Here is a 23,071-nt window from a genome sequence, read left to right on the forward strand (position 1 = left end):
CCTTCACTAGCAAGGGAGTAGCAGAAAGTTCACAGTTAGTTGCTACCTGCACAACTACTTCCTTCTGAGCAGCTTTTAAAGTAGTCATAATTTTCCCCCAAGTAGATAAATGTTCGCAAGCAGCATTATCTTCAGTCACTGCGTGTTCATATACTTCTCGTCCAACTTTGTGCCATGCTTCCCACTGAAATGTACCAGTTGTAGAAAAGTCCGGCACATGATTAGCAATCCATTCTAATAAAGTCACTAGTTGGACTCCTAATGCGTCCTTATTTTGCCTTTGTAACAAACATTGAAGGACATCTAGGCTTTGTCTTTTTTCAAGGCATAACTTCCCTCCCATGGTTCCCAATCACTCACCTTTTCTCGGTGATGGGCGCGCACGCTGCGATTTCAGTTTCCTGGTTCTTTTTCCAAACTCTGTTTCCCGCTCCTGATTCGATTGGGTTTGCTACTGGAATGACTGCTTCCTTCACAGCCAGATTGAAAGTCCCTGTTCGGGTGCCATTTGTAGCAAAAGAGGAATGGAGTCTCTTTAAGGTGTGAAGAGAGACATTTATTACGAACTCAGGCTTGCATTTATGCTTGCTCAAGCATTTGCTGATCTGCTAAGTTAGTCATTACTTAAGCAATGTATTTTGTGTTAACATCAAAGTTACTGCCATAAACGCATTTTTTTGTCTATCACAAGCTATTCCTCTGTCCTTGATGTATCAGTCCCTCTGTTCTTGATGTATCATGTAGCATACAGTCCTTGCTTCTTGTATTTTTCCACCAACGCTTGTTCTCACGCTGTCGACTCTTGTAGTTTCTCACAGGCCCGATGTCAGCAAACTGCCACCTTTTTCTGTGCCTCAGGAAGAAAGGCCTGACAACAAAGTTCATCATAAAAGAGATGTTGGAAGAGAGAGCACTTTGTTTACAGCCTTCGGGTCTAGGTCTATCAGTCGTGGGAGTCTTCTGCCCGATACAAGACTGCTGTGCTCTGCGTGTTGGCCTTCATGCGTGCTGCCAGGTGGGAGAACGTCCGCCCGCTGGAAGTGTCCTCCAGGCTGAAGAGGTGGTCCAGTAAGGAAAGGCAGCAGCTCTGCTGCAGCAGCCAGGCTAGTTTCTTCCTCCTGCAACACAAGAGAAACTGCTGGGCCCAGAGGCTCCAGCTCTACAGCGCTAAATCCAACAAGGCCTCCAGTCTGGGCAGGTCTGGGCCTGGATGCCTGGGACCAGGTAGGAAATGGCTTTTCCTCCCCGGGATTCTCAGTTCTGCTTCTTACCGGGCCTTCTGCGGAAGCAAGGACACTCTCCTGGCAGCATAAGCGGGCCACTGCAATTTCTCCTTCTGAGATGTGACAAAGGCTCCAATGGAGGTCCGGGGGAACTGCCTTTTGAGCAGGCTCAAAGCCTTCCTGATGGTTTTCTTTGCCAGCTTGACGTGTCCCATACGACAGCAGACCTGCACAGGAAAAGGGAAACATCCTGAGGTGGACTAGTTGCCCACGAGACTGCGGGAATCTGCCAGTGGCTGAAGATGCCCAGGATATGCCCGGCAACTGGGGAACACATCCAGCTCCATTCCCCAGGACATCGCTCCACTCCTCCCCGTCTCTTTACCTCCCCTTCGAGGCTGAAGAAGGTGGCTTCATCAAAGCGGTCTATCACTTTTGGGTCCTTTAATGACTTCCTCAGGACCTCCGCTTCGTTCAGCTTCATGAGGGCCTTTGTGCAAGAACACAGGCAGCAGGTGAGCGCGGGTGCGGAGCCCACGGCCAGCCTTGTCCTCCCTCTTGCATTGCTTCTGACACCTCTCAACCCTTGGTGATGCCCGCTCAAACACAGTCCCACTGGCTCAGAGCACAGGCAGCACTGACCCTTCACACCACCTCCCTGCTAATGCCCCTCGTGCTAAGGGCACAGTGCCTTCTGTCTCTTGCGGCAGAAGAGGGAAACCGGAGGAACGAGTCATGGTCTGACCCCAGCATTTCCCTTCCAAGGCCCCATGAAGGCATGCCCTCTTGCAACAGCCAAGTTGTCCTGCCCAGAGCCAGGCGACTGAGAGGCCTCCGTGCACGGCAGGTGCTGGTAAGCAGGACAACTCACCATGTAGTTGTTGGAGACATGCAGGTAGGCAGCTGCACACTCCAGAAGGTAGTAGAAGGCTCTGGAGGCATCGCCCATTGCCAGGTAGTGGTGAGGCAAAGGAACAAGCACCGACTCCACGATGGCTTCGCATTCACATGAGCATATGCCGTCGTGCTTCCCGTCGGTCTTGCTGGGCAGCCCAGTTGTCTGATCACTCTTTGCCAGAAACCGCCCTGCCGCACTAGTCAGAGGAGCATTCCCAGGGGAAGAGGAGAGCAAAGAATACACAGGCATCAGCTATGCTGGTCTTTCTACCCACAGAGCTGGCATCAAAAGCTCTTTCTTCAACACAGAGCACCAGGTCACAGGCAGGCGTGACTCATACAAGTGCTTTGCAGGTTGGAAGAAAAACGGCAAGCTGGGCTTTCTGTCACCTGCCACAGGCAAACCACCCAAGTCTCTGTGGTGGGTTTTCCTGTGCAGGTTTTGCAGAGCTACTCTGTAGGAACTGGAAAGCAAGAGCTGCTCCAGTGGAGTGGGACAACCACCCTGAGCCCACAGGCTTCCTCAAGCTCTCTCGCATCTCCACGGCCATCTCCTCCCAGCTCCCACCCCACAGAAAGCCTCTTCCCTAAGCTGAAGTCATGACCACTTGCCCAATGCCAGCGCTTCCTTTGTCACCTCAGGGCACTCTGAGCTCACTGGCTTCCAAAAGAATCAAAACTTTGTCTGCTTACCCAGAATCATCCTCAGTGATGTGGGTCCTGTTCCTGTGCAGCTGTTCTCCTGCCAGCACCAAGGCCTCCCAGGTGCCTGAGTCCTCCAGGTCAGTAGGGCCCTGACAGCTCTCTCCATCCTGCGTGCTGGTGACGCCAAAGCGGTGCAAGGGCACAAAGTCCTCCTGGCTGCAGCTCTTGCACTGGTGTGCGTACCACTCCAGGAAGGCGGCACACTTGCGGTGCAAAGCAACCCGCTGTCTCTCAGGCCACAGCCCGTAGGCAACCTCCCGCTGCAGCGCATCACAGAAGGCCAGGACGCCAGGCTGCGGCGCCATGATCTTGATGCTCGCAGAGGAACTATGCACGCCTGCAAGGCAAAGGGCCTTTGCATCAGCCCGAGCTGCATCGTGGCAGCGAACTGGCGCTACTGCACTCCGCACGAGGTGAAAGGGCCCGGCTTGCCTTGCTGACGCGAGCACAGCCCTGGGGACACAGTGCTCAGCTGTGCTCCAGGCAGGAGCTGGGGATGTTGCTGCCAGCCAAAACAAGCCCTGGGCAGCCTTCCGTGCCCGTGGGAGCCCCACTGGGACACAGCTGGGAGCTCCCTTGTCCGCGTTACTGCTACCACTTACTGGCCTCTGCCTGCACAGAGGTGGCTGGCCCCTCGGTATGATCTTGGGCGTCTTCTGGCACCTCTGTCATTTTCAGCCACTTCAGGATGTTTTTGCTCACCAGCGTGTCCAACAGGCAATTCACCTTGTGCCTGTCGGCAGCAGGAACGATGTGTGACAGCAGCTGGGTGGTAAACACAGGGCCGATGACAGCTGCAAACTTCAAAATCATCTGCTCTTCTGGTCTTAATTGGTCCAGCTGAGCCAGCACAATCTCTGTCAAAAGAAGCAATGTGCCTCTGTCTTGCCTGTTCACCATGAGTGTTTCCGGCCAGAGTGGCTGGAAAGTTTCAAAACATGAAATGGAGTAGACTTTGGCCTCTTCTCCTTGGGATCCCCTCCTTGCACCCACTGGGCAATCACAACCGATGTTGGTTGTCTTCAGAATGGCTTGGCCCCTCACCTTTCAGGGTAGTGGGCAGCACCGTGGTGTCCAGGCTGATGTCTGGTCTGATGATGCAGACCTTGCCGTCTTTCTCTGCTGTGGAGCCTGAGGTTGACATGAGAAGCGAAGCCTCGACTGCAGAAGCTGGATGGAGCAAGGGAGCATGAATAAGGCAATTTGCAAAGTGACTTGTAGGTTGCAAAGGTTTCAGAATTCACCTGAGGTGGAACAAGTCCCACCTCACATGGTCCAGTGTGGGCACACTGACCTGCCTGTGCTGAACACGGTCGTTAAGCAGAGCAAAACAGCTTCTACTGCAAGCGTTTCTTTGCATGACCCTCCCAAAATTGTTCCACCTTCAGACCAGCTTTCCCAAACAGTCCCTCAGTCAAAGCTTCCAGATGTCCCAGGGGCAACTGAACACCCCAGCACCGAAAGCAGCAGCATTGCTGCCTTCAACAGTACTACCTCCACAGCCTGGGAAATTGCCAGCGATAATGCAAAATGTAATGTCTGTCAGTCCTGGCTGTTCCCGAGGCCATTTTGCCAGGTAAATTATGTGCCCATTCGAATCCCTAAGGAATACTAGAAACACCCGTGCTGTGGAACCGTTACCCCTGTGTTTTAGATGCCCAACCACTGCCCCAAGAATTTAGGGCCCTCCAAGCCACCGCAACTCACTTGCCGCTGCTCTGGCTGTCCCAAGAGCAAGGCACACAGGAGCCCACATCTCCACCAGAGCAAGTTCTGTGCTGCTGCAAGATCTGACTCTGCCCAGATCCATGGGGCAACAACGAGCCGAGACTGTGCTGTGGAAAATGCACCACAGCAACTTGCAAGTCAGCAGCAAAAGCACTTACTGATCAGGCTCTCCCACTTCTCCTTTGCTGTTTCACCCTGCCTCTGGGTCCGGAACAAGAGCAAGTCGTTGCAACAAAGGTAGCGCAGCAGCTCCTCGCAGTAGTATGGGTTCCCCAAGCTTCTCTGCATCAGGAACCTGGAGAGGAGCAGACCCGTTGGCAAGCAGCAAAGAAAGGTGAAACACAGTTCAGGTGGGCAACGAGTCATTTGCGCATAATGGGGTAGCTGGCATCCTTGTCACAGCTACACCTCGCTTTTGATAGGGACGGTCCTCCCGCTGGCTTGGGCTTTTGGGCCCGCTTGCACCTCCAGCTTTCGCTGAAGTCCACGGCAAAAGAACTGTGGACAATGCCCAAAGCAGCGAGCCCTGCCTCTCCTCAGGAGCCCGGATCCTCTGGCAGAGGGGTGGACCTCTGCCCCAGGGAATTCCCCCACAGCCTGGCCACCTAGACCAAGGCCCGCTCACACCCCAGCCACGCTTGGGCTCCGCATTCTTCCTCCCTGTGTGACAGGGAAGGGCTGACACCTCCCACGCTCCATGTCTCAGCAGTTGCCCACTCTCAGCTCACAGCTGCAAGGACGAGGCATAACAAGCAACCCACATCCAGTACTCGCTGGAGTCAGTGATGCTTCCAGCAGCCCTGCGCTCCCTTTCCCGGGGGGTCGATTCCCTTCCACAGTTTGCGTGGGTTCAGGCCCTCAGGAGGAGCTGCCCTGCCCTGAACTTACGTTGCTAGATCCCTGGAGATGCCGACTACTCCAAGGGCCTGGCAGACTTTCTGCACCACAGCTGGAAGTTTCAGCTCGCCCAGGTGAAGAAGGGTGAATGTCTGGAGCCTGGTGTTTGCTGCGAGTTTGTAAAGTTTCTCTGTCCCAACGTAGTCCGGAGCTAAGCTCATGACCATGAAGACAGGGATGTTCTGGAGCACTCTTGACATGAGAATCCAGGAGGCAGGGTCGAGGAAATGGGCATTGTCGATGAGAAATATTCTAAATTCTCCTCCAAGGATCTGAAAAAAGCAGGTTGTTCTGAGGTGAATGAGGTGGGTTCTCAAGTGTCTTCCGAGGAAGGAGATTTAGCCTCTGTCTCTTGAGAGGATGCTCTGAAGTGTCTCCCCGGCCACTTCCCCGTTCAGAAGCTCACTGACTCTTAGCTTCTTTGAGACTTTAAGCTCACACTTCATATCACTTGCCCTGCAGAAGGATGGAGCTTGGGCAAGGGAAGGCAGAAGACCTTGTTGCTCCTTCACGGCACACTTTACGGGAGGAGAGTTATCAGGGCTGTTTGTGGGGCTGTGTGGAGGAGGTGGGGGTTTCTCAGGCCCTGACCGGCCATGACCGGGGCCCGTGGTCCTCCCGCCCGCTCACACTGCTGCGGTGCAGAGCCCGCAGCTGGCAGCGTTCTCTTCCTTCTCTGACCCAGGAGGAAGGAAGGAGAAATGCTCACCTTCTCTAGCACTTTCTCCCAAGTCGCAAACTGTTCTTCTATTCTTTCATTTTCATTCATCTTGCCAATCTCGTTCGAGATGGGAAACTGGCCAGAAAAGCAGAGTCAGGGAGAAACATGGCTCCAGGGCTAGGCGCACCTACCCACCAAGCAAGACCGCAGTGCCAACCACCTCTCTCCAACGCCACTTCCAGGGTGCTGAATGAGGCACCGGGCACTGCTGGAGGTGGCGTGGGACATGAACGTACCACAGACAGGGAGATCCCAGGCCCAGAAACGGGCGATCTTCTGCTATGACCCCTGCGATTTGCACCCCTGAGCTAAGGCACTCCCAGCAGCACGCCTACCCCATATCGGACCCAGAAAAGCTCAGCAGAAGGCCTTCTCCAGAGCCAGACAGGCCTCTTGCTCTCACCTGGACAGTGAGAAGGTCATTGAGGAGGCAATATCTGCTCTTTTCGATTGTCCCTTGCAGCTCTGTCTCCAGCCGTTGCTCCATGTCACTGCACTGTTCACAGTCCTGGAGGCCCAGGGCCCTGGCCATTAGCGTACGGAGGGCAGCGTAGTGCTGCCTCACGTTGATCTCCAGCAGTTCCACTGCAACTACCCTGCCACACAAAACAAAAGGCACTGAGATCCCCAACAGCCCAAGCCTTTGAAGACTAAAGGGGTGGAGATGCCCTTGGGCAAAACTCTTCAGGACCCATCTCCAGGTGTTTCCCAGAGAAGGTCAAGCTTTCCACTATGAGAAAGCCCACAGAGGGGCAGTGGTTGCCAGGCCACAGGGAGAGTCATGTCTGGGGCTTGTGTCTCCGCGGTGCTGGCCCAGATCTCTCTATGTTCCCCCGCACAAGGGCGCACAGGGCTAAGAGGCAAGGATGGAGCAAGTGGCGAGTTTGCCTTTGGGCTCCAGACTGTAGCAGTCTGCCTCCCACAGCACAGGAAGGTTTTTCTGCCCCAGTGCTCCTTCTGGGAACCAGGCAGAGGGCAAACAAGGCTTCTGCGACAGGCCATCCTGCTCTCTGTGGGGTCCGGAGTCAGATGAAAAGTACTGAGCGTGGGCTCTTCCCTTCTATCTGTGCCACACTCGAGGGTGAAGGAGGAAAGGCCATGGCTCAAGAAGACACCTCCAAATCCCCAGAGACAGAGGCGGGAGCAGGGCACACAGGAGCTCCTAGGGAGTGTATCCAGGAGGCTTTTTGGGGAGGCTGCAGTCCCGGAGGCTGCAGTCCCAGAGCCAGACGCACTGGCAGAGGGGTGGAGTGTTCCATGGCTGTCAGGGGATGGGCCGGGGCAGTGTCCCAAAGCTAAAGGTCAAAAATCTGTACCTTTGGCCAGCATCCTGGGCTATGTAGGCCAGTTCAGTAAGTAAGTGGCTCTTTCCAGAGCCTGTCGAGCCCTCAAATACCAGGACGTGCCTTTCTCGAAAATCCTGGTAGGCTTTCAAGCAGCTCTGAAAGACCTCTATCTCCTTTTCCCGACCTGTGAAAGCAAACAAGAAAATGAGCTGCTGGGGCGAGCTCAAAAGCAAAGAGCTGTCCCTTTTGCTGGCAGCCTCCACGGCTGCTTCCCACCCTGCCACCACATCCCCCAGCTGCCTACACCCAGGCCTCCTTTCCACCCACTCATGCCAGCTCTTGCACCTCTGCCTTCCTCAGGATGGCAGGGACCTGCCTGCCCCACAGCACAGCTCCCATGCCCACTTCCTTGTCCTGCCCCCCTCCCCTTCCCCAGGCACAGAGGTTCAGCCGGCCCCACAAAATTCCCCGCAGTCATCCAGCGCATGACTGGAAGGGATTACTTGAGTCGCTGCAGGCAGGGAGAAGAAACCAGGCTTGAGAAGAGCGAGATGTTCTCCACCTACCCAGCAAGGGGCCGTACTCTGACCTCTTCTTCGTAAGACCCATGCCAAATATGCTAGAAGAAGGGGAAAAGAAAACCCAAGCCCATTAGTTGCTGACAAGACACGAGACGTAGAGAAGCAGCCTGGCACGGAGGGGCAGGGTGTGCTCCTCGCATAACTCCTGTTGCCCTGCACGTTCCTCCAGACCAAATTCAAGCTGACACGATAGGACAGCTTCAAGCATAAAGAAGCCCATTGGCCTTGGAAAGACAGGAGGCCAAACCCGGAGAAGTCGGGGACAGGTGAAAGAAGGCCGTGTGTGCTGCTGGATAGCAAACAGCTCTACCACGTTGGCCAAGAAAGAGAAGTGTCTTGGAAAGGAGGACGTGTGTCACTGAAAGGGCTGGGATGCCAAGCACCGGGCACCATAATGTTTCAAGTCCTCCTGTAGTTTCGAAGAGACGGCAATGTTAACATTCAAACCGTCATCCGAAGAGAAGGTCAAATCCTGGCCCAGCGGCAGAGCAGAGATTTCAGCAGGAGAACATGAGGAAGAGTGTCCCAGTGGACCCCGCTTCCTCCTGGGAGCCAGACTGGCACAAAGCTTCCTGCTCAGAAGCAGCTGGGACAAAACCTCCTTGGGTCAGCATTGCCAGGCCGTGTGGTGGAGCAAGTAGAGCATGGAAAGCACAAAGGGCGTTTGGACAGAGCCTGCAAGGCCTGGTTGTGTCTAGCAAGACAGACAAACCTTCCCTGTCCCTGTGGCTTCATTCCTGCTCTCTCAGCAGCAGAAGGCAGCAGGGTAGAGAGGCAAAAAGCCTCTCATACCAGGTTTTCCAACTGCCTCGTCCACAGGAAAGGGAGACCAGCTTGGCCTTTCTCTGCAGAACTCCTCTTTGCTGGTCAAGGCTGTGCCCTTGGTGCCACTGTCTTCCTCATCCAGTTCTCTCAGAGGACACTCACCACTTGTTGGTGATTCCCACGTATTCATAGACAGTGCAAGTTTGGCTGAAGCCTTTCAACTTTTTCTCCGGCAGCTCCTTGAAGCAGTAAGCGGGCAGCCGAGAGGCGGCATAGGTAGCTGCATCACAGCTCACCAGGCCAGGGTAGTTCACCATCATCCGGGCTGCCAGATTCACCGTCTGGCCAAGGACTGCCAGAGATAGAGAGAGCACAGGCATTGATGTAGCTGTGCCACCAGCCCCACAGGACATTTTCTAGATCACCCGTACAGCGGGGCCAGCAAAACCCAGGGCAACAACTGGCCACAGAGCCCATTCTCCCACCCCTGGGCCATTCCTGACCGGCTGCTGGGCAGGCCCTCTCCCACGCCAGCCTCCCGCGCCTCTGACACGCGCCTTCTACCTGTGTATTCATGCCTCTCTGGGTGGCCCGTGACTCCGCAGAATGTTGTCCCACTGGTAACCGCAACAGACACTTCCCTGGAACACATGCAACGAGTGTGGCTTCAGCAGCTGTCCTGCCTGCCCGGCTTCGTCCCTTCCTGCACCTCCCCTCGGCGCCAGCCTGGGCCACCTGCCATCCTGCCCTGCCAGCACGGGTCACGGGGACGTGGAGAGCTCAGGGGTGCAAGGGACAGGGGTAGAGCACATGCAAGAAGTTTTGGAAACTTCCTCTGAGGCCACATTCCCCGAGCTGTCACCTGCAGAGGGCCACAGCCTTCTGGTGAGCAAAGAGGGAGAGAAGAAAGTATCCACGATGTCACCACCTGTGATGACATCAACTTGACTTCAGGTGGCTGGGCTCCATCCCCGTTCATGGGCCAGCTGCCCAGAAGGGCCTGCCTCTGGCACCAAGAGCCTCTTGCCCTTAGAATCACAGAACCATTGCGGTTGGAAAAGACCTTTAACATCATCGAGTCAAACCACTAACCCAACACTGCCAAATGCACCCCTAAGCCATGTCCTCCATGCTACAACCCCCTTTCAGGTTGCTGTAGAGAACAGGAAGGTCTCTGCCTCCTTTCCTCCAGGTTAAACAGCCCCGGTTCCCTCAGCCGCCGGTGCCAGCGCGATGGCTGGCAGGGTGTGCTTGGAGGGACTCTGCGTAACTGCCGTGGGCTAAGCCCAGGGCCACATGCCACCACCTCTCAGGGCACCTGCCAGGGACAGTGGACAGCAAGCTAGAAGGCACATCTCTTTCTGGTAAGCCCCCTTGTGCCGTCCCAGGCAGCAAGCGCCCCCCGCCCCTGTCACACACTCACTGTACATCCTCGAGCATGGTGGAGCACGACTGGAAGATCTGAATAGCACTCTGCAAGGCATGAATGCTCTCATGAGGCAGCTTTTCTCCGGTGAGCCCAAACACGCAGAGGAATGTGCAGCCCTGCCAAGGACAGATGCAGCACATCTTGCTACAATGCCTAGGACGTAGTCTCTCCCTCTTGCTCACTGCCCACCCTCTCAGGCTCGGGGGAGGTGATTGCTCCCCTGCGCTCACTTTATCAAACAGGACCAGTTTGTTGAGTTCACCCTTGTGAGGATGCAGGACTTCGAGTATTATCCTGGTGGCGGTGTGGAGCATCTCTTGGAAATGCACTGATGTGAAATGTCCAGCATACTTCAGGTGGATGAAGAGGCAGCTGACTGGCCGCAGCTCGGAGAAGAGGGCCAGCGGCACTCTGTCTTCAAGCTGGAAGACAAGAGCACGACGGCTTCACCAGCCTGCTCTCCTGGAGGTTTACTGCCCACATCAGATACCGAGGGAGAGCAAGTGCACTGGCAGTGGCGGGTACTACCGCAGAAGGGACAAAAACCTCCTCTCCATGCAAATGTCGGGCAGGCTACCCAGCCTGTGACAGGCAGACACCCAACCATAACTCAAATCAACAAGGAGAGAAAGGTGCTCCAGTAACATCCCATCTTGGGACGGGTATGGATGTGAGGGCAGACCCTTAGGGAGGCTCTAGTGACTTCAGTGGGATCTCCCTTCTATGCCACTGTCATGTGCGCAGCACATCCAGACCCACACCCACGGTAAGACAGGGACACAGAAGTCCGCCTCCCACTGCCCGTGTCTCTCTGAGGACAAGGCACACAACAGTGCAGCACTGGTGCCCCTTGGCTCAAGGTTCCCCTCATTGTCTTCTCAGTGTGCATTTTCTTTTGGTTGTCTGTTCTCGTGAGAACTCAATGTCTGCAATGCGCTGCTTCTTGTGTCCTCCAAAAATGCGGCCCCTAGCAGTGGAGACCTGGCCGTACCATCCTGAGAGCAGGTGCTGGTATGTACGTCCTAAGCATCTCCACATCAGAAAAATTTGGCAAGAAGAGAACAGGACTCATGGCACCTGGGGAGAGAAAATGCGGGTGGTCACTGGGAGAATGGGACTACGAGGTGTTAGAAAGCAGGGGCTGGTACTAGAAAGAGAGGACCAAGAGGCTTCTCTGGTTACTCCTGCTTCCACCTCCAGGTGCTCAGGGCAGAGCTGTCTGCTGGAAGGAGGAGACAGCGGCAGCAGCAGCTCCCCCAGCTGATGCTCAGGAAGGCTAAAAGCATGAGTGCTACCTGAAAGGCAAAAGAAGGTGGAGGTGGTTCTTCTCTGGCCTCTAAAGCAGCCAAGGCCCGTGTTTCGGGACAATCGCAGAACAAGGTGAAGCTGGCACTCACCTTGCCCTTCCAAACGGTGGTTTGTTGGCCTTCTTGTCAACTTGTGGAAAGTGTCTTGGCATTCAGACCAAAACATCTGCTCCATGCCTGTAACCTGAAGACACACAGAACGAAAGCACTGACACTGGCGTTGCCAGGTGTCCCAGGGGACAGATCCTGCCCTCCACCGTCACTGCCCAGAAAAGGGGAGAACAAGCCTGCCTGGCTGGATGGGACAGAAGTTCTTCCTCACAAGCAACAGAGCTGGGCAGGCACCAGCCAAGCATCCCCCAGCTGTCAACAACAGCTCCATGACCCACAGAGGGCATTGCTGGCGGAGCCAAAAGCCTTCTAGTGCCTCCTGACCCCTCAAACCGAGCAAGCCCAGCTCACAGTTACCCCTGAGATGGAAGGACAAGAGCTTCTGCTGCCTGTCATCTTCCAGAGCTACAAGTGTCCCCACATTCAGCTCCTCAGTCTTCCGACATCTCCCTCCTTGGTGGCCAGGTCTGGCTCCTCTGAATGGCTCTAGAGGCCATCCCATCCACCTGCCTTCACAAATCGGTTGTTTGCAAGATGCTCGGTCGTAAACCGGTGCTGCTCGCAGAGCTCCCAGGAGGTGGCCGACAGGATCACTTCGCCTTCCTTCACAAGCTCACAGGCCTCGTGAATGTCATGCACGGCTTGGCCGCAGACACACAGGTAATGCCGCGAGCCGTCTCCAACACTCAGGAGGCTCATGGGCCCGGCTGTGACCACTGGTGAGAGAGGGAGAGAGAAGCAGAATTGACACTGGAACATTTTTTGCTTTATGGCCCCCAGCATCTCAGCTGTTCAGAACCTAATCGGAAGCCCAGGGGGCAGACGGGCCCTGAAACGGGCATCTAGAAATAGGCAGATGAAGTCGACATTCACAGTGCGATGAGAGTGCCGGGCATCTGACCCAGCTGCCTGCCCCAGAAGCCCAGCAAGGCAAGGGGCTTGATCAGTGCCTGCTCCGCTGACATGCAGGCAGGCTGTAGCTGTCTGCTTGCAAAGACACGACAGCCTGCAAAAGCCCTTCGCACAACCCTCAGCAAAGCAGTTCTCCTTTGCCAAAGGCAGGAGAGAATGCAGAAGGGGAAAGGAGACCAAGCTGCTCCCACCTGAAAAAATGAAAGGATTGCTACCTCCTGCACACATTGAAAGGCCCTAATATTTGATCTGACACCACTTTGTCTTTAAGCTTCCTCTGCATCTGCAAACGCACGCAAAGCCAGCAGCCATGGTGTCCCATTCCCACTCTGACTGCGGCTGGCCCCTCGGATGCTTGCAGGAGATGCTTTCCTTTGGCACTAGCCCCGGTGGGGATCCCTGCGTCCCCTGTCGCTGAGAAGCAGCCGGTGGCAGGGGAAAGTGCCACGAATCTGTGCCTGACTCAGCGCCCGTACCTATCTTCAGGCCGAGCTTCTGACCCACGTTGGTGTCACGACTCTCATACTTCTTCCGGATCTGCTGGCTGCATTGCAGCACCAGGCTGAGGGTCTTCGACACCTGCTCGGCTGTTGTGCTCCACAGCACCAGCACAGCATCCCCTGTGGAAAAGGAGGGGAAGGTCAAGGCTCTGCTGAGACGTGACTCTCCCCAACCTAGGCTCAGTGGCAGGGACAGCAGAAATCAGCTGACATGCTGAGGATGATGGGCTTGTGGAGAGCATCATCCTGGAGGAGCACATCCTGGGCACCGGGACACCTCCCCTCTCCCGATGCAGCCACAGCAGCAGCCAGCCAGTAGCGGTGGCACCCCCTGCCCCAAGCGCTCCTCTGCAGCTGCAGCACACCAGGACCTCCTCCTCCCCTCGCAGCCTGGCAGCCAAGCTCTGCCCTCCCCAGGGCCCCCCTACCCCTCAGCACCACCCTGACACAGCCCTTTGGCTGCACTTTCTAGGGGGGGTCTCCTCCTCTCAGGGCTTCCTTGCCCCCACCCCCAGCCCAGGGCCCTACAAGTGGGGGCAGAGGGAGGGGAGGCACAGCCCTTGCCAAAGGCAAACTGCTCGGGGGAAAGAGAAGCCTGGAGAAAGGGCACTGCATGGGGGGTTTGTCAATGGTCAGAATGCTAGCTCCAGGTGCCACAAAGAGCCTCTTGAGATGAGAGCAGAGCAAATGGCCGCCACAACAGTTAAATGCTGCACAGCAGTACACACGGGCATTGGGGTCTGAAGTCCATACCGGCAAACTTCAAGACGTCTCCACCGAAAACCAGCATCTCTGCGCATAGAGAGAAGAAAAAGAACAGTCATGTGGACACCTTCTTCCAGAAGACACAGGGCAAGCCCTCTGCCTGGGGAGCAGCCCCTGGGCGAGGGTGCACCACAGCTCAGGAAAGCACCGCTCCAGCCTGTCTCCCTGGCTGCACAGAGCCAGCGGCCAGGACGGTGGCTGGAGGGCTTCTGAGTAACTCTGAGGAGGGAGACTCCACAACCTCTCTGGGCAACCTCTGCCAGTGCTCTGTCCCCCTCTACAGTCAAAAAGTCTTGCCTGATGTACTGAGGGAACCTCCTGCGCTTCAGTGCGTGCTCGTGGCGCGGCACACTGGAAGGAGCCTGGCTCTGTCCTCTTCGCAGCCTCCCATCAGGTTTTAGACACATTACTAACATGCCCCCTGAGCCTTCTCTAGGCTAAAGAGTCCCAGCTCTCTCTGCCTTTCCTCATAGGAGGGATGCTCCGGTCCCTTCCTCATCTTTGAGGACTCTCTTGCTTTGCTCTGCAAGTGCTGCCAAAGGAGTGGCCACAATGTGCTGCCTCGTGGACTGTTTGGAAGGGTCAAGATGTTCCCCTGTACTCGGTGCTGGTGAGGCTGCACCTCCAATAGTGTGTTCAGTTTTGGGCCCCTCCCTACAAGAAACACACTGAGCTGCTGGAGCGAGTTCAGAGAAGGGCAATGAAGGGGTCTGGAGCACAAGTCTGCTGAGGAGCGGCTGAGGGAACAGGGGTTGTTCAGCCTGGAGAAAAGGAGGCTGAGGGGAGACCTTCTGGCTCTTTACAGCTACCTGAAAGGAGGTTGTAGTTTGGAGGGTGTTGGTCTCTTCTCCCAAGTAGAAGGATGAATGGAAATGGCCTCAAGTTGCAGCAGGGGAGGTTCAGATTGGATATTAGGAAAAATTTCTTCACAGAAAAGGTTGTCAGGCATTGGAGCAGGCTGCCCAGGGAAACGATTGGGTCAGCAGCCCTGGAGGTGTCAGAAAGTCATGTAGAAGAGGTTCTCAGGGACAAGTTTTCGTGCCAGTTTTAACGGTTGGACTCGATGATCTTAACGGTCTCTTGCAACCAAAATGATTCTATGATTCTGTGATTCTAGAACTCGCCTGTCTGCTCTCGCTGTTCCTCCAGGCCACAAAAAGCCCCAGCCCTTACAAGGAGGCGGGACCAGGCTGCCCAGCATGCCTGCCCCGCACCCTCCATGAGCAGCCTCGCAGCCTCACAGCCTGAGGCCAGACAGTCCTGCAGCGTGGCTCTTACCGTCCGTAATGTCAGCGAGGTAGTTATTGAGCGTTTCTACCAGCTCAGCGGTGCCTCTGTCGGTGCCGCTCCTGTGGACGAGTTTCTCTGCCAAAGCAGTGAAACCTGTAAGAGGGACACCCAGAAATCAGGAAATGCCCACGTGGGCTGGAGGACCTGGCAGCCAGTTCCACGCTGCCCGGCCCCAGAGCCCGTAGGTCACAGCTTCGCGTGCCCCCGCCTCAGTGCTGGCAGGAGCAGGGGCTGACCGCCCAACATCACCCATCCCGCTCTCTTTGGGCATCCCAGGAGGAGACCTCAGCAGTGACAAGACACTCTGCCCGATGGGCAGGCTCCAAAGGGCCTGGTGCATCCCAAAATGCCTCTTGTGTGTGTTTGCTCCTCCCTGCTCACGCCACCTGAAATATCCACGACGAGCAGCACTCCAAAGACAGACTGAATGTCAAGATTACGCCTGAAGAAATACTTGGCTTTTTGCTGACCAGGAAGGAAAGCTGCCATGTTCTTCAGGTTTGAGTGAAGATATTCCCTCTCCCAGAGAGAAGCCATTGTCAACGCCCTGTGGCACACGGGGTACCTCAGGTGAAGACAGACAACTGGGAGGAGAACGAGAAGCTCACTGCGCAGTGCGAGTTGCACGCTGAGACCAGAACCTCTGTGCAGGGCGACAGACACTCTGCACTCACGGAGGTTGTGAGGATCACCTGGCTGTGACGTCCCCTCTAGGTCATCGCTTACCCGTTGGCTCTCCTCATGCAATGCAATCAGCTCACAGTGACATCTTCCCTATGTCATCGCCTGCTGAGCAGCTGCCGTTGTGACCCAGGCTCCCTCTTTGACACTAAGCCTTTGAGTCAGGGGCGGCCAGTGCCACCCCACTTCTTTGAGGACAGTGCTGAAGGGAGGCTCGTGCAGCGACTGCTGCTGAATTGGCAGCTGCTTCCCCCTTTCCCCAAGATTTGGACAGGCTGGCTCGATGGGCTTGGGCCAAGTGTATGAGGTTCAAGAAGGCCAAGGGCTGGGTTCCCAACAACCCCATGCAGCGCTTCAGGCTTGGGGAAGTGTGGCTGGAAAGCTGCCTGGAGGAAAAGAACCTGGGAGTACTGAATATGAGCTGGCAGTGTGCCCAAGTAACCAAGAAGGCCAACGGCATCCTTGCTTGTATCACAAATAGTGTGGCCAGCAGGACTAGGGCAGTGATCGTCCTCCTGTACTCTGCAGTGCTGAGGCCGTACCTCGAACACTGAATTCAGTTTTGGGCCCCTCCCTACAAGAAAGACATTGAGGTGCTGGAGAGACTTCAGAGAAGGGCAATGAAGCTGGTGAGGGTCTGGAGCACAAGTCTGATGAGGAGCGGCTGAGAGAACTGGGGCTGTTCAGCCTGGAGAAAAGCAGGCTGAGGGGAGATCTTATTGCTGTCTACAACTACCTGAAAGGAGGTTGTAGCGTGGAGGGTGTTGGTCTCTTCTCCCAGAAAATGAGCGATTGGACAACAGGTTGTCCCAGTGAAGGTTTAGATTGGATACTAGGAAAAATTTCTTCATGGCAAGGGTTGTCAGGCGTTGGACCGGGCTGCCCAGGAAAGTGGTTGACTCACCATCCTCATGCTCATCCAGTGCTCACCAGGAGCGAGAGCTATTGGCTCCTGACTCTCCTGAAATTTTGTGTAGAATCTTTCTCTTGTTATGTCTCTTGCCTTGTTTTGCATTGTTAAAACCCTTGTTGCTTTACGTAGTGACTACCATTTTAGTTTTAAGTTATAGTCCGGTTAAGAAGCTCTTCTTGAAGTCACATACAGACTCTAACAATTCCAAAAAGTCTCACCGGGAAGATTTTGAAGTTTGGTAATCTTTCAAACTGCATGTGAGCCTCAATAGCAACTTCTGACTGAAAAATATGAGCCTCTTCCTGAAGCTGGAGTCACAACCGGCTGCCAAATGCCAGCACTTCCTTTGTCCCCCTCAGGACACCCTGAGCTCACTGGCTTCCAAAAGAATCAAAACCTCATCTGCTCACCCAGAATCATCCTCCATGGAGGTTTGATGCTGCTGCACAGCATCTGCAGTGTCTCAAAAGAAAACAGGGTGTTAGACACCTCCTTGCGTACCCCGGGGTAAGTGTTGCGCTCCCATTCCCAGGGGGCTTGCAAGGATCCTTGCAAAGGTCCCAGCACACCAAGGACAGGCTGCTGTGGTTGTCCTCCCCTTTCGGGGTCATCGCTAGCAGATCTACTGCCACCGATCTCCAGCACACACCCCCAGCCTCCTGGAGGGCCCGGGCTGCAGAGCATGGTGCACAGCACACCCTCGGTGATGTGGGTCCTGTTCCTGTGCAGCTGTTCTCCTGCCAGCACCAAGGCCTCCCAGGTGCCTGAGTCCTCCAGGTCAGTAGGGCCCTGACAGCTCTCTCCATCCTGCGTGCTGGTGACGCCAAAGCGGTGCAAGGGCACAAAGTCCTCCTGGCTGCAGCTCTTGCACTGGTGTGCGTACCACTCCAGGAAGGCGGCACACTTGCGGTGCAAGGCGACCCGCTGTCTCTCAGGCCACAGCCCGTAGGCAACCTCCCGCTGCAGCGCATCACAGAAGGCCAGGACGCCAGGCTGCGGCGCCATGATCTTGATGCTCGCAGAGGAACTATGCACGCCTGCAAGGCAAAGGGCCTGGGCTGCACATCTGGCAGGAACCAGCCTTAGAAGCTCCTCCTGCTTCTGAAGTAGCCCTCTCTGGAGATACCACAGGCCACAGACTCAAATCCATGTGAGAACATGATGCTAACATGATAACGGCCTACAGTAAACACATGGTGTCTGTAACCTGCCAATCACCCAAGGCCACATGCTTCTGTTTTCCTGTGCCCCAGTCCCATCTATGTTTATTATAGTTTTATAGCTATTATATGACCTCAAAACCAATTAAGCAAGCACTTGCCCTCAACACTAGTTTTTACCTCCTTCTCTTTGATTTTAGGATCTCGGGAGCACTTACCTTGTATGGCCAAGTAAGTTTCCAGTGGCACCTCTATAATTGTGATCCCCAGTACCAACAGATATTCAGCTTCCAGGAACAAGAGTAAACCAGTATGATCCATACTTTTTTAGTGTCTAGTATTGTGAGAAAGGATTTATTATCAGTATAATCTATGTTCAAGATTTTAGAGATACTTATCTCCATCTAGAAGAGTGGAATGCATCTGCCCTGTTTCAGTATTTGAAGTTCACTGCCAGCCAGTCACCTTCAGCTTCCTTTGTAGTCAATGGAAATAATTAGGCACCATTGGGAGGCTGATTCAACTCATTTTAAGATAGTTATCTATTGCAAGGCATATGAACAGCCCTCTGAGGCTGGGTATTTCTTTCCCCTGGATATAAAAGGATTCAAAGGGAAAAACTATATTTAAATGTTTAATTGTAGATTTTAAATTAAGCAAAATTAATCCACCTAGCCTACTGTTGTTGCTGAGATTTCCTCTTTAACGACGTTCCAACACTTCAGCATTTTAATATATGATTCATATAGAAAGCAAACACATGGCAACTGCCACTAGTGATTATGAAAAACAATAAGAATAAATTCCTGATTGCAATGATAAAACCGATAAAACCGGTATAAGAAATAAAAACTATAACCTGTTTTTAATAATAAAGGTCTTCTCCTTTGGGTCTCTCTTATTTGGATTTTTCCTGAGATGTCTTTTTTTTTTTTTTACTACAACACACTGACACATTCAGCAGAGAAAGAAGCAGCCAACTGATTAAACCAGTATCATTCTGAAGTGGTTAATGGAAACCCTTTTTCTTCTTAAAACCAAAAGAACAAACAGGCATAACTAAGCAGCAGAGAAGTCAGGATTTTATTCAACCAGATCAAAAAATCCCATACATGCAAAACAAAGACTTCTGATAACAGAGAACAGCTGACACTTCAACTGGAAGAAACATAATGTTAATGAATAATGATTGAGATAGATTTTTAAGAACTCCCTTTTTCTTTTCAGGTTTAAATAAAATCTTATTGATTACTGGTAAAATGTAGATATTACCATGTGAAATTATGAAATACATAAAGAGAAAAGCAGATGTTAGAATGTAGTTAAGCATTTTGACATTATACTTCTTCATAAGATTTTTAGAATCAACTCTTGGCTTTCTTCTCCAGAAATATGCATGTATCAACAACCCAGTTCATTGCTTTTCCCATTTTCAAAAGAAAAATAACTTCAATTCTTTAATACGTATAGGCTCTCCCACTGCTTAAAAAAACAAGACCAAAGCAAGCCCAGTAGAATAAATAACACTAGTCCTTACAGCAGTATGGCAACCCATAAGGCTGCCCTATCGGGCTCTGATGAAAAGCGTTTCATCAGGAGTTGTGGGACAATTCTCCTTCTCAGTAACAGTCTCTACTGCACCTGAAGCAGACACAATCACCACTGTTTTAGCTGCTGAAAGAGCTTTCTCCTTCTCTGCAATGGCAGCACAGACTGCCACAATTTCATCACTTTCAAAGTCATAGTCTGGGACTGATTCTTGTGCAAGTGCTTTTCCCTTCGCCAGTGCTTGTACTGCCTCAGTCTTTGTTGCCTTCTGCTGTTCATGCAGTTTTCTCGCCCAGGAAAGGTCCTCTTTCCATACTTCAGGGTTCATCGGAAAGATGTGTAAGGATACCTGGAAACTTCGGATTGCCTATAAACAGAATAGGGAAGAAACAAGGATTGAACACTTTAAAGCCTACATATTTCATCACAGAAATTCTGTATCCCACTTTTCTCATATCATCAATGTACGAGAAGACAAAAGCAGACAAACATGGTTTGAAGAAATACGAAGAGGGATGACTGGGATTTGAAGTATCACTAATATTTCTGCTTTTAAATTTGCATGCAGTCATTTCACACACAACCCTAATGCTACAAGTAATCCTGGCCCTGTGATAAGCAGTTTCTCTAAGAGGTTTGTAGTTGCAAACACACTTATTTATATAGGCAAAGGCAGACAAACTCCCAACTTGGAGAGTTGCTCTAAGAAAGAAATTCTATAGTCTTACAAATCATGTAATATTAATACAAGTAAGTATAGTTGATACTGCTTGTCCTGTCTTTCAGCTCAATTGGGAAAGTCCCACAGATACAAATACTCAAACCCAGAAGTTGTTAAATATAAAATAATGTGACCATCTAACCCTGTAGATGTGATATCCAGCAATAAGAAGAGATTGCTACAATACTGGAAAAATGCTAGACCAAGAATTACAATTGCTTTGCATTTATAGTTCTATCAACAGTGAAAAGGTCAAGACTGACATTACATACTCAGCTTCCATGTATGTACACACAGGCACACGTGTATTTCATATCTATGACTGTATGGTCAGTTATGGAAATGGCCACCTGAGTGGCCAAACTCATGTGACTATGTACAGAAGCCTTTGTGACAGGTAGGAAAACAGTGATGATATGGATTTGAATTACAAATCCATATCAGTGAGACAACAGCTGTGTGAGATGTGACCAGGTGGACAATATGTTCAGCCTGGTGGCAGAGCTAAGAGAGGAAGCAGAAACATTATGAAGTATCAGGGACTCTGAGAAGGAGACAGGCTGGTGGGACCAGTGAGACCTCTGGCCTCCCTGAGACAGGAACCAGAAAAACACCAAGATCAAGCGAGTCACGATGCTTTCCCTGCCAGGATGATGGCAGTAGCTCAAGGGAAAGGAGTGAATGGAGGCAAGTCCACATTCAGGGTGGCAGGTGAAACTCCTTAGAATCACAGAATGTCCTGAGTTGGAAGGATTATTGAGACTAACTCCTGTCTCTGTACATGACAACCCCACAGTTCACACCATACGTCTGAGGGTGTTGTCCAGTCTCTTCTTGAACACTGTCAGGCTTGGGGCCAGGACACCTCCCTGGGGAGCCTGTTCCAGTGTCCACCACCCTGTGGGGGAAGAACCTTTTCCTTATGTCCAACCTAAACCTCCCCTGGCACATCTTCCTGACATTCCCTCAGGTCCCCTTGCCCACCTCACCCTCCCAGGTGCCTCTGTACAACAGGTATGAGGCTCTGGATGTGCAAGGCCAGTCAGTATATGAGGAGGATGAACGTTCATCTACAACAGAGGAGTTGAAAGCATCAGAAAGGCCTACCCCCCACATTAGGACCACCTCCAAGAGGAAGAAAAAAATGGTTATAGATGTACGGGACTCCCTTCCGAGGGGAACGGAGGGTCCAACATGAAGGATGGACCCTCCTCCTAGGGAATTCTGCCACCCTGCAGGAGCCCGTGTTAAGGACATCACCAGAAAACTTCCTAGCCTGGTACGGTCCTCAGACTACTACCTGCTACTGGTCCTTCACATGGCTGGCGACAACACTGCAACCCGTAGTCCAAGTGCCATCAAAAGGGACTTCAGAGCCTTGGGACAGTTGGTAAGGGAATCACAAACACAGGTCATTTTCCCATCTCTCCTTCCAGTTGCAGGCAGTGACATTAGGAGAAACAGATGGACACGCTCTATTAATACATGGCTCTGTGGCTGGGGCCACCACCAGAACTTTGCATTTTGGATAATGGGATGGCCTAGATGGCACCAGGTTTGCTGACACCTGATGGGTTTCACCTTTCTGAAAGACAGAAGATTGTCTTTGCTCATGAGATAGTGGATGTCATTGAGAGAGCTCTAAGCTACACATGACGGGATATGGCTGGCTTTCTGGGCTACAACCGCACATTGCTGGGTCATGTTGAGCTTCTCAACCAACGCCCCCAAAGTTGTTTTCCTCAAGGCTGCTCTCAATCCATTCTCCACCCAGCCTGTATTTGTGCTTGGGATTGCCCTGACCCATGTGCAGGACCTTGCAATTGGCCCTGTTGAATCTTAGGGAGTTCACACAGGCCCACTTCTCAAGCCACTCAAGGTCGCTCTGGATGGCATCTGTTCCCTCCAGCTTGTCAACCACAGCACACAGCTTGATGTCATTGGCAAACTCGCTGAGGATGCGCTCTCTCCCACTGTCCATGTTGCCGACAAAGATGTTAAACAGTGCTGGTCCCAATACCAACCCCACAGGAACGCCATTTGTCACTCATGGGAAGAAGAGTACTAATGAAATACCGTGTGAAATTGTTACTGCATAAGTTGTCACCACCAATACAGTAAACACTATTTGTAAAAAACAAACATTTCAAATGAGATAAGGGAAATATCACAAGCCTGGCTACCTTTGTACAGTTTCTACATTCATGTTGCAAAGTTTACTCGGGTGTGCTCTTGCAAAATGATCTCTAGAACTTAAGGAATAATCTGCCTGCTCACATTTAAGTATTACTGTTGAATTACCCTATTTAGTGAATTCAGAAAAAAAGAGCAAACAGCTTTTGTAAAAGCTAAATAAAAAAGGGACTAATTTACCTCCCTCCTTCTGTCACAAGTTTGACAAAACCAAACCAAATCTTTCTTTGTTTGCCAGAAATGAATATACTATGCAGCTCATAATAAAAATTGTATTTGTTTGAAAGCTGTATTTTAGACCTGGGAATCTTGAAATTAAAATACAGTAAAATGTTTTTTTTCCTGAGAAAAAAGTGCATCATTCATTGTGGAGTAATAAAAATATTTACAAGAGACCATTTGGCAGGATATGCGTAGTGAAGACAGACAGTGGTGGTGGAGAAATGAAACAAAGAAACAGAAGAAGCTGCTCTTGAGAAGGGTAGTAATTCCCCAAACTCAAACATTATTAAAAAGCCCTGACATTTATGCTTATTAACTTTTCTTTGTAAAAAATATAATGCAGTGAAATATTAGGAAATCATGGTAATGGAAGCTTAATGGGAAAAGGATAATTATGACTTCTATCACCTGGTCAAGAAGCCTCCACGTGCTCAATGATTATGAAATCATTTAATGTTTTAAGATTTCTCAAGTTTTAACTTTAAAAATCGCTTGTTCAAAAATAAATAGTGAGCA

At 52.2% G+C, this 23,071-nt stretch overlaps 2 protein-coding genes across 2 annotated transcripts in view; both read right to left on the reverse strand.

The window, feature by feature from the left end:
* Positions 1 to 943: 943 nt before the first annotated feature.
* Positions 944 to 17,716, reverse strand: ADCY10 (adenylate cyclase 10). Its single transcript, XM_065656896.1, has 24 exons — positions 17,122 to 17,716; positions 15,504 to 15,701; positions 15,106 to 15,210; positions 13,816 to 13,854; positions 13,039 to 13,182; positions 12,157 to 12,366; positions 11,224 to 11,309; positions 10,463 to 10,654; positions 10,227 to 10,348; positions 9,368 to 9,444; positions 8,966 to 9,155; positions 8,024 to 8,076; positions 7,488 to 7,641; positions 6,575 to 6,767; positions 6,160 to 6,246; positions 5,442 to 5,722; positions 4,712 to 4,848; positions 3,870 to 3,995; positions 3,428 to 3,682; positions 2,814 to 3,162; positions 2,095 to 2,317; positions 1,609 to 1,713; positions 1,272 to 1,450; positions 944 to 1,118 (listed from the first exon to the last, which is right to left on the reverse strand). The coding sequence occupies exons 1-24, from the start codon at positions 17,714 to 17,716 to the stop codon at positions 944 to 946; spliced, it is 4,275 nt and encodes a 1,424-aa protein (XP_065512968.1).
* Positions 17,717 to 18,931: 1,215 nt separating this feature from the next.
* TTC33 (tetratricopeptide repeat domain 33) overlaps positions 18,932 to 23,071 on the reverse strand; it is a 37,434-nt gene continuing 33,294 nt past the window's right edge. The window contains exon 5 of the mRNA XM_065656853.1: positions 18,932 to 19,786. Within this exon, the coding sequence (XP_065512925.1) occupies positions 19,436 to 19,786 (351 nt within the window). The 3' untranslated portion in view covers positions 18,932 to 19,435. The remainder of the gene's footprint in view (positions 19,787 to 23,071) is intronic.

The sequence above is a fragment of the Caloenas nicobarica genome, chromosome Z (assembly GCF_036013445.1).
Source record: "Caloenas nicobarica isolate bCalNic1 chromosome Z, bCalNic1.hap1, whole genome shotgun sequence".
NCBI classification, from domain to species: Eukaryota; Metazoa; Chordata; class Aves; order Columbiformes; family Columbidae; genus Caloenas; species Caloenas nicobarica.